This window comes from Plecotus auritus (assembly GCF_963455305.1).
Source record: "Plecotus auritus genome assembly, chromosome: 6".
Taxonomy (NCBI): domain Eukaryota; kingdom Metazoa; phylum Chordata; class Mammalia; order Chiroptera; family Vespertilionidae; genus Plecotus; species Plecotus auritus.
Window position 1 is genome coordinate 95,570,487 of NC_137773.1, and position 11,431 is coordinate 95,581,917.

General features: G+C 51.2%; 1 protein-coding gene across 1 annotated transcript in view; it reads left to right on the top strand.

The window, feature by feature from the left end:
- The first annotated feature begins 222 nt into the window (after window positions 1-222).
- Window positions 223-11,431, top strand: part of AP1M1 (adaptor related protein complex 1 subunit mu 1) — a 30,749-nt gene continuing 19,540 nt past the window's right edge. Inside the window, exons 1-4 of the mRNA XM_080673615.1 lie at window positions 223-376; window positions 8,756-8,912; window positions 9,545-9,612; window positions 11,214-11,344. Coding sequence (XP_080529741.1) covers window positions 335-376; window positions 8,756-8,912; window positions 9,545-9,612; window positions 11,214-11,344 — 398 coding nt within the window. The 5' untranslated portion in view covers window positions 223-334. The remainder of the gene's footprint in view (window positions 377-8,755; window positions 8,913-9,544; window positions 9,613-11,213; window positions 11,345-11,431) is intronic.

Genomic DNA, 11,431 nt, shown 5'->3' on the forward strand with positions numbered 1-11,431 from the left:
TAGTTTCCAGTGGCCAAGTCTTCGACCGCAGCTAGAGTGTGCAAGTATCAGTTGGCTCCGCCCGGCCCCGCCCTTCTAGGTGTTACTTCCGGGACGCTTTAGGTGGGAGCGTGAAATAAGGTCTCATCTAGCGTACTGCGCCTGCACATACTGCGCCTTGCGCCTGTGCGTTCCTGGCAGCTCCTCCCCCTACCGGACATAACGGTCCGCGCGCGGCTCCCTGGGCCGGAAGTGGAGTCGAACGGTCGCAGGGTGTGTCTGGCCCTACTCAACGCCCGGCAGTTCTTGCCGTCGCCGCCGCCTTCGGCCACTGCCGAGGCTTCCCGCAACCGCCATGTCCGCCAGTGCCGTCTACGTGTTGGACTTGAAGGGCAAGGTACAGAGGGCTCCCCACCCTCCCTGTTGCCAAGCAACCGGCGAGTTCCTCGCCCCTGGGGACCCACCCTGTTACTGGGTAATCGGCGAGTAGGACCCACCCTGGTCCTAAGCAAAGAAACCAATAGGTCTCACCCAGTTGCTAAGTAACCAGTCTGCCCGACCCTGCTTCCCCTGTGGGCGGGGGCTCAGGCCTCGGTAGGGGCCGCGAGGAGGGTGAAGCGCCCCCGGCTTTGGAGCCAGGCCTAGAGCCAAGCAGCTGCGCGACCCGGGCCGGAGGTGGGGAGGCGTGTCGCGGCCAGTGTGCCTCAGGCCAGTCCCGCCCTCTAGGCGTGCAGCAGCTTCTGTTTATCCGGCTGTTTCTCTGTGCTAGTCTCTGTATGAACTTTTTAACGTTCTTTGTGACGTTAAGTTACCAGGGTTAGGTGAAGTGGGTGGGTGGCGGGAGAGCCCTTTCACAGAAGGAAGAAACTGAGGCACGGAGATGTTCCACAAACCAACCAAGGTCACATTGGTCACAGAGGAGTGGCAGGTTTAGGAGTTGAACCCAGAACCATCTGTTCATTCAGCTGATAATTGGAGGAGCATCTCCTAGGTGCCAGTCAGGGTGCTAAGCCTTGGGCTGCCTTGAGTGAGCAAAATCAGAATCAGATGCTGTCCTTCTGGAGCTCACAGTCTGGGGGAGAGGGACACGGATCTCAAAAAGCACAAATAAATACAAATTGCAGTAGTGCTGCGGTGAGGATGTAATAGGGAGACTCAACTGGGGCTGGGGTCAGGGAGGGCTTCCTGGAGGGAATGACAAATCCAGCTGAAACATGGAGGAGTTGGACATAACTAGGACCCAGGTGCCTTTCCCAGGGGTATCTGAAAAAGCTGCTTAAAGGAGGAGCAACAAGAACAGGTCCAGCAACATTAAACTTCTAAGTCCCACATTGATCAGTGAGACAACTGTGGGTGTCCAGCCTAGGTGGGGCAGGCAGGAGTTAGCTTAGAAGCAGGGGGGAGTGAGGTTGAGTGGCTGCTGCTTCCTGCCCCACTCCTCACCCCAGCACTTTCCCAGAGTTCCTTGAGTGGGTTGCCTGCCTTGGATGCTACCCAGAGTCAACAGCCAGTGATTCCCAGTGTGGGACTTCCTTCCCCAGCCTTCTTAGAGGCAAGGAAAGACACAAGGCTCGCCAAGGCTAGATAGGTGCTAGGTGGGTTCCTAAGTCCTGGTAGCAACTGTTCTTGCTTCCACCTTGGCCCTGTGTCCCCAGAGGTCCCCCAGGCTGCCTGTCACAGCTCACTTGTTCCTTCAGCAAACATTTCAGCAGTACCTAACATGCACCAGGCCCTGTGCTAACCATCTCACCGTGACTGGGTGGTTAGGGCTAGGTCAAAACTCTGCTGCTCAGTGATGTGACCTTGGGCAAGTGCCTTCACCACTCTGGGCCCACAGTCCATACTAGCCAACATGGGCCTGAGGTCTGGCAGGGGAAACACACGGATCCAGATGGTCAGAGCCAGTTAGCCATCAGGGCCTGGTCAAGGCCCCAGGTAATGCAGTTACCCAACCTCAATTTTGGCTGGAGAGAGAGTTATGGTGCTTCCAGGAGGAGCTAGAAAGGTGACCGGGGTACAGTCAGGTGGACAAGAAGGCATTGCAGTGTGTCCGAATGGTGAGGAGCAGCTGAAATTTTTAATGCTAGTGGGTGGAGTTTGGCACGAGGAGGGCTATGAGTGTTGATGATGTCCATACAGAAAAGAGGGCCAGAGAGGACCGTTTTGATCTCACGAAGGAGGAGCCACAATGAGGAGATTATAGCTCAGGAGAAGCATGGTCAGTCCTGCCTTGTGGAAGCTCTCGAGGCAGCCATGGGCTTCCCTTCCAGGCTTAGCAGCCATCCTGTCATTTATTATTCCACTCTCCACAGACTGCATTTTTTGAAAGTTTGCCTCCAGCATAGACTGCGTTTAATCCAAAATAAGGTCATGGCATATCAAGAAGTTCACAACCACACATCTATCTGCCAGCCAGAGCCTCTGATCACGAAGGAAACCAGCATGGCCATACTTAGCTAATAGACAGCGCTCCACAACACTTCTCTGCCCTTATCTTTCTTGCTTCTCTGCAGCTTCTGACACCACTGCCACTCACTCCTCAGCAGGCTTCCGCTGGCCTCCAGGTCACTGTACTCTCTGTTTTCCTCCTGTTTCTCTCACTGGCTCCGGCCCTTCCTCTCCTGCCCTACCCTGGATTCAGCCCTCAGGCTTGGGCCTAGATGTGCCTCTCTGACTGTCTCTTGGGCTGGCTTTGATTTATGTCAATGTGCCAATGACTCAAATTTGTACTATACTCCACAGCACTTAACTGGAGACCCACTGGCCTGCGGGACACCAGGGAGGTCCCACAGCAAGTGCAAACTCGGCATTTCCCAAAATGACCTGCTCTCTCTCCATCTCAGTGACACTGCCATCCATGGGACTGTCCACATTAGAGATCTGGGCATTATCCTGGCCTCCTTTTTCTCACCTCCACATTCACTGCACAGACATGTACTGAGCAGCTACGTGGGCCAGGTTCTGATCTGGATGGAGGGACATAGCCATGGACAAGTTGGAAGTGGTCACTGTTCTCTGGGAGTGTTGGACTTTGGTAGAGCGACAGGCAATAAATGAGGACACATAATAAATGCAGCTGTGATGTGGGCAGTGAAGGTAAACTCAGCTTGGGGGTAAAGAGGGATGGGATATGATTTTTCAACCAGAGCAAGCAGGATAGATTTCTTGGAGAAGGTGCCATCTGGGCTGAGGCTTGAGAAAGGAGAAGAGTCAGGCCAGGGCATTCTGGGCAGAGGGAACTGCATGTGCAAAGGCCCTGAGGCAGGAGCAGATGTGGATTGCTCAGAGACCAGCAAGAGGGCCAAGATAGCTAGAGTGGGGTGAGCCAGGGGAGTGTGGATGTAGAGGGGTTGGAGAGGCTGTAAAGAGCCAGATGGTCATGGAGACAGACTTGCAGTTCTGTGTGAGGGGAGGCTAGGGTATGTAGAAGTTTCAGCAGGGGAGAGACCTAGTCTGACTTCTGTTTAAGAAGACCCGTGGAGCATTTGAGAGCTTGCTTTCAGGCATGTCATCAGTTTGGCTCAAATAAACTCATAAAAATTCCCCCCCCCAACCCCCTCCAAAAAAAGAAGGCCCTTCTCGCTCTTTGTGGGGAAGGAATTATGGGTTAAGAGCAACAGCAGGGGTAGGAGATTGTCACCTCAGTGTTGCTTGCCTCCTCCCTTTGTCCTCTTATTTGGGACCCAGCTTAGAGGTTATCCTTACTCCACCTAACCAGTGCTCCCAGGTCCCCCCCCCACCCCCCCCGGGCTGTGTCCCCTACTACACCTATGGCCTCAGCCACACTGGTCCCTTTGCTTATATCCTGCCTGTCCCCTCAGACCTCAGTTTGAAGGTCAGATCCTCAGGAATGCCCTCAGTTCCCCCAAGCAAGTATCCCAGTGTAGGGACTGTTTGTCTTGGTCATGTGTGTGTCCCTAGGCCCAGCACAGTGCCACCATAGAGGGACACATGGTATGTGCTTGTTGAGTTGAATGAGCAGACCTCTGTTCATCTCTGGTGAGAGTGAGCAAATAAATTGCCCCCTCCTCTCTGTGAGCACTCTGGGGGACCAGGGCTCCATGCTAGATCCCAAAATTTGGATGTCTGGGGAGGAAAGTGGCCTTGGGAAGCTCAGAAAAACAATGTGTTTAGCAAGCAGAAGTGGCCCTGCAGGGATTAAGAAATGGGGCTAGAATCCTGACTCAGCTTTACTTGTTGTGTGACCTCAGGCAGGTAGCACCACCTCTCCTGCATAGACTGCATCTAATCCAAGATAAGGTCATGGCACAATGATCTCTGTAAAAATTAACAGTTCTCCCTCACGGCTGGGCAGTGTATGAGGCAGTATATACTCTTGGCAAGGAGTATCTGAGGGAGGACACTGGAGTCCCTTAGCTTGGTCCAGGTGCCCACAATCTCATCCACTGGTTGCTGGGTCCCTAAGAGGCCTGAGACTTGCCCACAGGCCAGGAAAGAGAAACTAGGAAAGGAAGGGTCTTTCTCCCCTTCACCCTCATCCCTCTGGCTTGAAACGATAAAGACAATGATGTGTTTTACGCAACTACAGGTTCCCAGGCAGTTCCCAGGTTGGTCAGCTCAGTGATGATCTCAGCGCATTTCTGAGTTTTGCAGTTGGCTGTCCTTGTGAGCCCATGAGAGCGGCAGCGGCTCTAGGTGGCATTTCCAAATGGAGCCTTGCTCAGGCTGGCAAAGCCTCAAACCTCCTTTTTATTCCTTCAGGGAGGTGTAACTGACATGTAACAAACTGGCTTATTTAAAGCCCAGAAGTTCAAGAGTCAGGCATTGTATATACTCAGGAAGCCATAAACACACATTCTGTCACCCCCAAAGATTCCTCATACCCCTTTTGTCCAGCCTATTTCCCAGGATTTTATAAAAGGGGAATCGTATAGGATATGCCATCCATTTGCTGGTTTCCTCCTTTTTTTTTTTTTTTTTTTTTGTACATATAAATATTTTATTTTTTTATTTAAAAAAATCTTTATTATTGAGAGTATTATAGATGTCCCCTTTTTTTCCCCTCATTGTCCTCCTCCACCTGGTTCCCACCCCAGGCCTTCACTACCCTATTGTCTGTGTCCATAAGTAATACATATATGCATATAATATCTTTGGTTAATCTCTTCCCACCCCCACCCACACCCTCCTTCCCTCTGAGATTCATCAGTCTGTTCCATGTTTCCATGCCTCTGGTTCTATTTTATTCATCAGTTTATTTTATTCATTAGATTTCTTCTTCGTTTATTTTGATTTTTAGATTCAATTATTGATAGATATGTATTTATTGCCATTTTATTGTTCATCTTTTTTACCTATGTCTCTTCCTCCTCCTCCTGTCTTCTTCTTTCTCTTCTTAAAGAATACACTTCAACATTTCATATAATACTGGTTTGGTGGCGATGAACTCCTTCAGCTTTTTCTTGTCTGGGAAGCTCTTCAACTGACCTTCAATTCTAAATGATAGCTTTGCTGGGTAGAGTAATGTTGGTTGTGGGTTCTTGCTATTCATCACTTTGAATATTTCTTGCCACTCCCTTCTGGCCTGCAAAGTTTCTGTTGAGAAATCAGCTGACAGTCACATGGGCGCTCCTTTGTAGGTAACTAACTGCTTTTCTCTTGCTGCTTTTACGATTCTCTCTTGGTCTTTAACCCGTGGCATTTTAATTATGAGGTATCTTGGTGTGGGCCTGTTTGGTACTCTCTGTGCTTCCTGGACTTGTAAGTCCATTTCTTTCACCAGGTAGGGGAAGTTTTCTGTCATTTTTTTAAAATAGGTTTTTAATATCTTGCTCTTTCCCTTCTCCTTCTAGCACCCCTATAATGTGAATGTTGGTACTTTTGAAGTTGTCCCAGAAGCTCCTTACACTATCTTCATATTTTTGGATTCTTTTTTCTTTTTGCTCTTCTGGTTGGGTGTTTTTTGCTTCCTCATACTCCAAATCATTGATTTGATTTTCGGAATTCTCTACTGTTGAATTCCTATAAATTCTTCTTTATTTTAGTTAGTGTATGCTTAATTTCTGACTGGTCCTTTTTCATGTCTTTGACATTCTCACTAAGATCCTTGAAAATCTCACTAAGTCCTTTGACACTCTCATTAATTCCCTTGAAGCTCTCATTAAGTCCCTTGAAGCTCTCATTAAGATCCTTGAGTAACCTTATAACCATTGTTTTGAACTCTGTATCCAGTAGTTTGCATGCTTCCATTTCTTTCATTTGTAATAGTTTCTTTGTCTCTGCGTTTTGGCTGCTTCCCTGTGTTTGTTTCTATGTACTAGGTCAGTGGTCGGCAAACTCATTAGTCAACAGAGCCAAATATCAACAGTACAACGATTGAAATTTCTTTTGAGAGCCAAATTTTTTAAACTTAAACTTCTTCTAACGCCACTTCTTCAAAATAGACTCGCCCAGGCTGTGGTATTTTGTGGAAGAGCCACACTCAAAGGGCCAAAGAGCCGCATGTGGCTCACGAGCCGCAGTTTGCCGACGACGGTACTAGGTAGTGCTGTTATGTCTCCTGGAATTGGTAAGTGGCCTTGTGTCTTAGGTGTCCTGTAGGGCCCAGTGACTCAGTCTCCCCAGTCACCTGAGCTGGGCACTCTAGGTGCGCCCCTGTGTGGGCTGTGTGTACAGTCTTGTTGTAGTTGAGCCTTGACTGCTGTTGGAGTCACTGGGAGGAATTGACCACCAGGCTAATTGGCTATGAGGACCAGCTGTGTCTACAGTGGAAGAGCTGCTGTGCAGGGGACACCCCTATGGAGCAGGACTTGCTTCAGTGGGACTTGGGTGCTCACTGAGTCTGCCACTTGAGTGTGTAACTTGTGGATGTATAGAGTTGTAATCTGGTATGGCCTGAACCTATCCACCAGGTGTACTGGCTCTGGGGCCACCTGGCAGGAGCTACAGAGATCTGCAGATGGCTTCTACATGTATTGGGCTAGGAAGTGTCCAGGGAAGGCCCAGCTGTAAAGCAAGGCAGGCTGGTGCTAGTGCCGGGTCTTGGGCCTTTTATTGATAGGTTTGGGGCACACTGACTCCAGTTACTGCTAGTTTAAGGTATTTTAGGAAAGTCTGAAGCCTGAGCCAGGATAGGCCATTCATGTGGGAAAGTAGCTGCAAACAGCTTAGGTTCAGGCTGCAAATTGGATGGGGCGGGGTCTCAGGGAATCACCAGGGCAGAACGAACAGAGTGGGCCATGCTGATGGAAACTCAGATATGGCTGCCAGTCAGTTCTGTACCGGGGGAGGTCCCAGCACAGAAACTGTGACCCCTGTGAGCACCCCTGTCTGGGAGAAAGCCACCCCCGAGTTCCTGCCCCAGAGCCAGACAGTCCAGTTCCTCCCCGTGTGTCCCTGGAATCCCCCCAAAGATGTTGTTCTGTGCTGGAGCTCAGAGGAAGCGAGACCGTGTAAGTTCATGTGCAGGCCTTTGTGTCACTCAGCCATAATCCTTGCTGGTTTTCACATCCCAAAGTTACGGGGACTTCTCTTCCCAGCTGTGGAACCCTGGGCTGGGAGGCTGGTGTGCAGCTGGGGCCCCCTGCTTCTCACAGGAGGCCTTGGAGATATCCCTCCTGATTAAAAAAAATGCCACATGCCGGGGTTGGTCTAGCATGCTTCGCACCTCCGCCCCCTCCTACCAGTCTCAGTGTGCTTTCTTCTTTACTTCTTTGGTTGTGCGATTTCCATTCAGCCAGATTTCAGGCAGTTCTGAATGATGGTTTTTCTGTATTTTAGTTGTAGTTTTGATGTGGTTGTAGGAGGCAATGAGTATAGGTGTTTACCTATTGGTTTTCCTGTACATATCAATATTTTTTGCTGGTTTCTTTCACACGGCCCAGTCATCCTGAGATTCCTTCATGCTGTTGCATGTGTCATTGTCACTCCTTTTCATGGCTAAGGAGTGTCCTATGGTGTGGATGGATATGGTTTGTGTCTCTATTCACATGTTGAAGGACATTAACATTATCTCCAGCCTGGGTCCATTTAAAGTAAAGTTGCGTGAACATTCGCTTCTGAATCTTCACATGGACAGTATGGTTTAATTTCTCTTGTGTAAAAACCTAAGAGAGGAATAGCTGGGTCACAAGCTGGGTTAGCTTTGTGAGAACCTGCCAAGCTTTACTGAAATGGTTGTCCTAGGCTGATCAGTGATTGATGCTTCTATATCTCTCTCCCTCTCCCTTCCTCTCTAAAAAATCAATAAAAAAATATATATTTTTTTTTTTTAAAAAGAAATGGTTGTCCTATTCTTTGTTCCCATTGGTAGTGGATGAGGACATATCTAAACCCACAGGCTATGAAATAGAGATGCCAGGAGAAGGGCTTCTCCTCTTCAAGCTACGGGATGGGGTGGGAAGGGTGGTTAGGTTCCAGCAGATGTGAGCACTCAGCAGTGTCCCCCAAACATGTACCCTGACCCAGGCAGAAGAGCAGGGTGAATTAGCACAGGAAAGGCTCCTAGAAGGTCTGCAGTGAGAGTCTATGGAACATTGTTGAACCTGGTGTCTCCCAAGCAATTCAATCCTGGGCCCTTGTCCCACATCGCCTCCCACCCTCCCCTGCAAAAACCCTGCTGGTCCCTGTAGAAGTTCACTTGGTAAACACTCTCCTGAGGAATTCCCTATGGTATGGCAATCAGATGGCCTCCAGTCTATGCTCTTTGATGGATAGGGGCATGATTGGGGCCCCCTGAGGGAGGGAAGCTGGCATTTCTCACGTCCTGCCCCAGGCCCTTGAATTGAGTGTCTTCTCTCCCTCCACCCCTGCCCAGGTGCTCATCTGCCGGAACTATCGAGGTGATGTGGACATGTCGGAAGTGGAGCACTTCATGCCCATCCTGATGGAGAAGGAGGAGGAGGGGATGTTGTCGCCCATCCTGGCCCATGGGGGTGTCCGCTTCATGTGGATCAAGCACAACAACCTGTATTGTATCCCTTTGCAGGAGAGCTCCTGGGGGCCTCCTTTGTGGGCATGTATGTGTGCACATGTGTGCTCACGCATACAACTGAGAGCTGCCAGCACCTGCCCTGGCCTGGCCCAGAGTGTCCAGGCACAGCCTTCCTGCAGCTCCCTGCTGCCTGAGTAGATGGACAGAGAACACACAATGACAAGGGTGATGGGTGTTAGAAGAAGAGGGGGTGTGATGGGACCTCACCTGATCTGGGGATCCAGGAAGACTTCCCTGAGGAGGCAACATTCGGGAGGAGACCTGCAGGCAGGCAAGGCATCTACCAGCCAGAGGAATGGTCAGACTCAAGGAGCACTAGTCCTGAGCAAAGGCTCTGCAAGGGAAAGCAGGACTCATTCCAGAAGCTACGGGGCGTGGAGGGGGCGGGGGGGGGGGGGGCGGGCAGGTGGCTGGACCATGGGGGAGGGATGTGTGGTAGGAGTGAGACCCGAGGAGTCAGCAGGGTGCATACTTCAGGGTCTCACAGGACATCACCTTAAATGTGATAAGAAGTGAACAGCTAGGGTAGAGTTGGGGGAGGCTCCAAGCCCCAGGATCTGTGAAGTGACAGCTTAGGCTTGTGAATGCTCCTTAACTACAGCTGCCATGCAGTGGTCGCCACTTCCAAGAAGAATGCGTGCGTGTCACTGGTATTCTCTTTCCTCTATAAGGTGGTGCAGGTGAGTCGGGCCACAGGGACCACAGAGGGCTGTGGGTCACCCTGATCTGTTGTGTGCCTCCCCATACCAGCCATTCAAGAGTTGTAGGGGAGCTCCAGCTGCCCCATGTATGGGATTCGTCGCCTTAGTTGTCCCCACTCCCTCTCCCCGCCCCCCGCCCTGGTGAGGAAAGTGAACAGGAGAAGGTGGGGCTTAGGGAAGGGGTGCCCCCTAGCCCAGAGGGACAAGTATGCCCCCCAGCTGGCTGTGGAAGGGTAGAGGCTAGCCAGCTGAGAGTTAGGGGTTGGAGAGGTGAGGTAATTGGGAGAAGGGCAGAGCCAAGCTTTGCTCAGAATCTCCTAGGGGACTCTCACGGTAGAGGCCCACTGAGGCCCGCCATGGAGAGAGCTGACATGCCAGGCCCAGGCTGACAGCGAGATAGGGAGGCAGAGAGAGTGGCACATGCAAATGCCCTGGGGCAGGTGTGCACGTGGTGCGGTCAGGGAGCATCAGGCAGGCCAGTGTGCCTAGGACATAGGGAATGAGGGACAAAGTCTGGGGCTGAGGTCAGCAAAGTTGTTAGGGCTGGACCACAGTGGGGGTGTGGAGAGGCATACAAACCTGGTGAGTTTAGATTTCATTCCAAGTGTGATGAGAGATGGTGGGAGGGCTTTAAGCGAGGACTGTTCAGACTGATCTAAGTTAAGATGATCAATCTCTGGCTGCTGAGTAGAGAAAGAATGTGAGGGCAGCAGGGAGGCCAGTGAGGAGGTCGCTGCAGCTTGTAGAAGAGAAATGGAGGGGCCGGGCTGAAGCTGGGGTTTGGGGTGGAGAATGGGACCCAGGAGACCTGGGGTGGGCCCAGGAAAGCGTTTATACCTCCAGTGGTTCCATGTGCAGCTAGCTCAGGAGCCACTTGTGCTAAAGGAGCGGGTGCCGGTCTGACAGTGAGGGCACGCAGTGTGGGAGGGGAGAGCAAGGAGTGGGCCTTCATTACTCAGTGGTGGTGCTGTCGCAAGCAAGGCCTGGGAACGGGGAAGTGGGAAGGAGGAAATTCTACTCCCTGGAGGGTCTAGCAGTTCTCTCTGCTTTGGTGTTAGTGCTAATGAAACATTTCTCCTGGGCATTCCTTCCCTGAGCCTTATAACTTCCTGATGAAACGAGGAGGATGTATCTGCCTGTATGGCTATACAGACTGGGAACTCAGGGAGGCCAGAAGAGTCCAGAAGCATCGCTTGTTCTGTTCCCAGTGGCTCTTGCCTCTCACTTGAGTCACCTCTGACTCAGAGGCCAAGGATGACAGTTACAGTAAGGACTAAAGAGAAGCTGGGAAGGGGCCGCAGGGATGCAGATGTGGGGCTTCTGACCAGGCCTCAGAGGACACCTGCAAACTCTAGCCTGGTTCCTGCCTCTCAGATAGCCACATTGCTGCCCTCATTCTCTGAGTCAAAGGTCTGTAGTATGTTGCCAAGCCTAGAAAATGGTCAAGTGCAGCTTGTGGGCACAAAAGGGTTGTTGTCTCTGGGCCTCAGGGCGTAAAAGGCAAATGGATTTGTGTGGGCCTTTCTCCCTTTCTCATCCTTCCCTCACCCATCTGCCTGCCCCCACTGCCAACATCACAGGTGTTTTCAGAGTACTTCAAGGAGTTGGAGGAGGAGAGCATCCGCGACAACTTTGTCATCATCTACGAGCTGCTGGATGAGCTCATGGACTTTGGCTACCCCCAGACCACAGACAGCAAGATTCTACAGGAGTGAGTAGGCAGAGTGGGAGTCTGGCAGATCACGGCAGTGGGCAGTTTGGGATCCTTTCCCATGCAGCAGCCCTGCATAGTATGTGC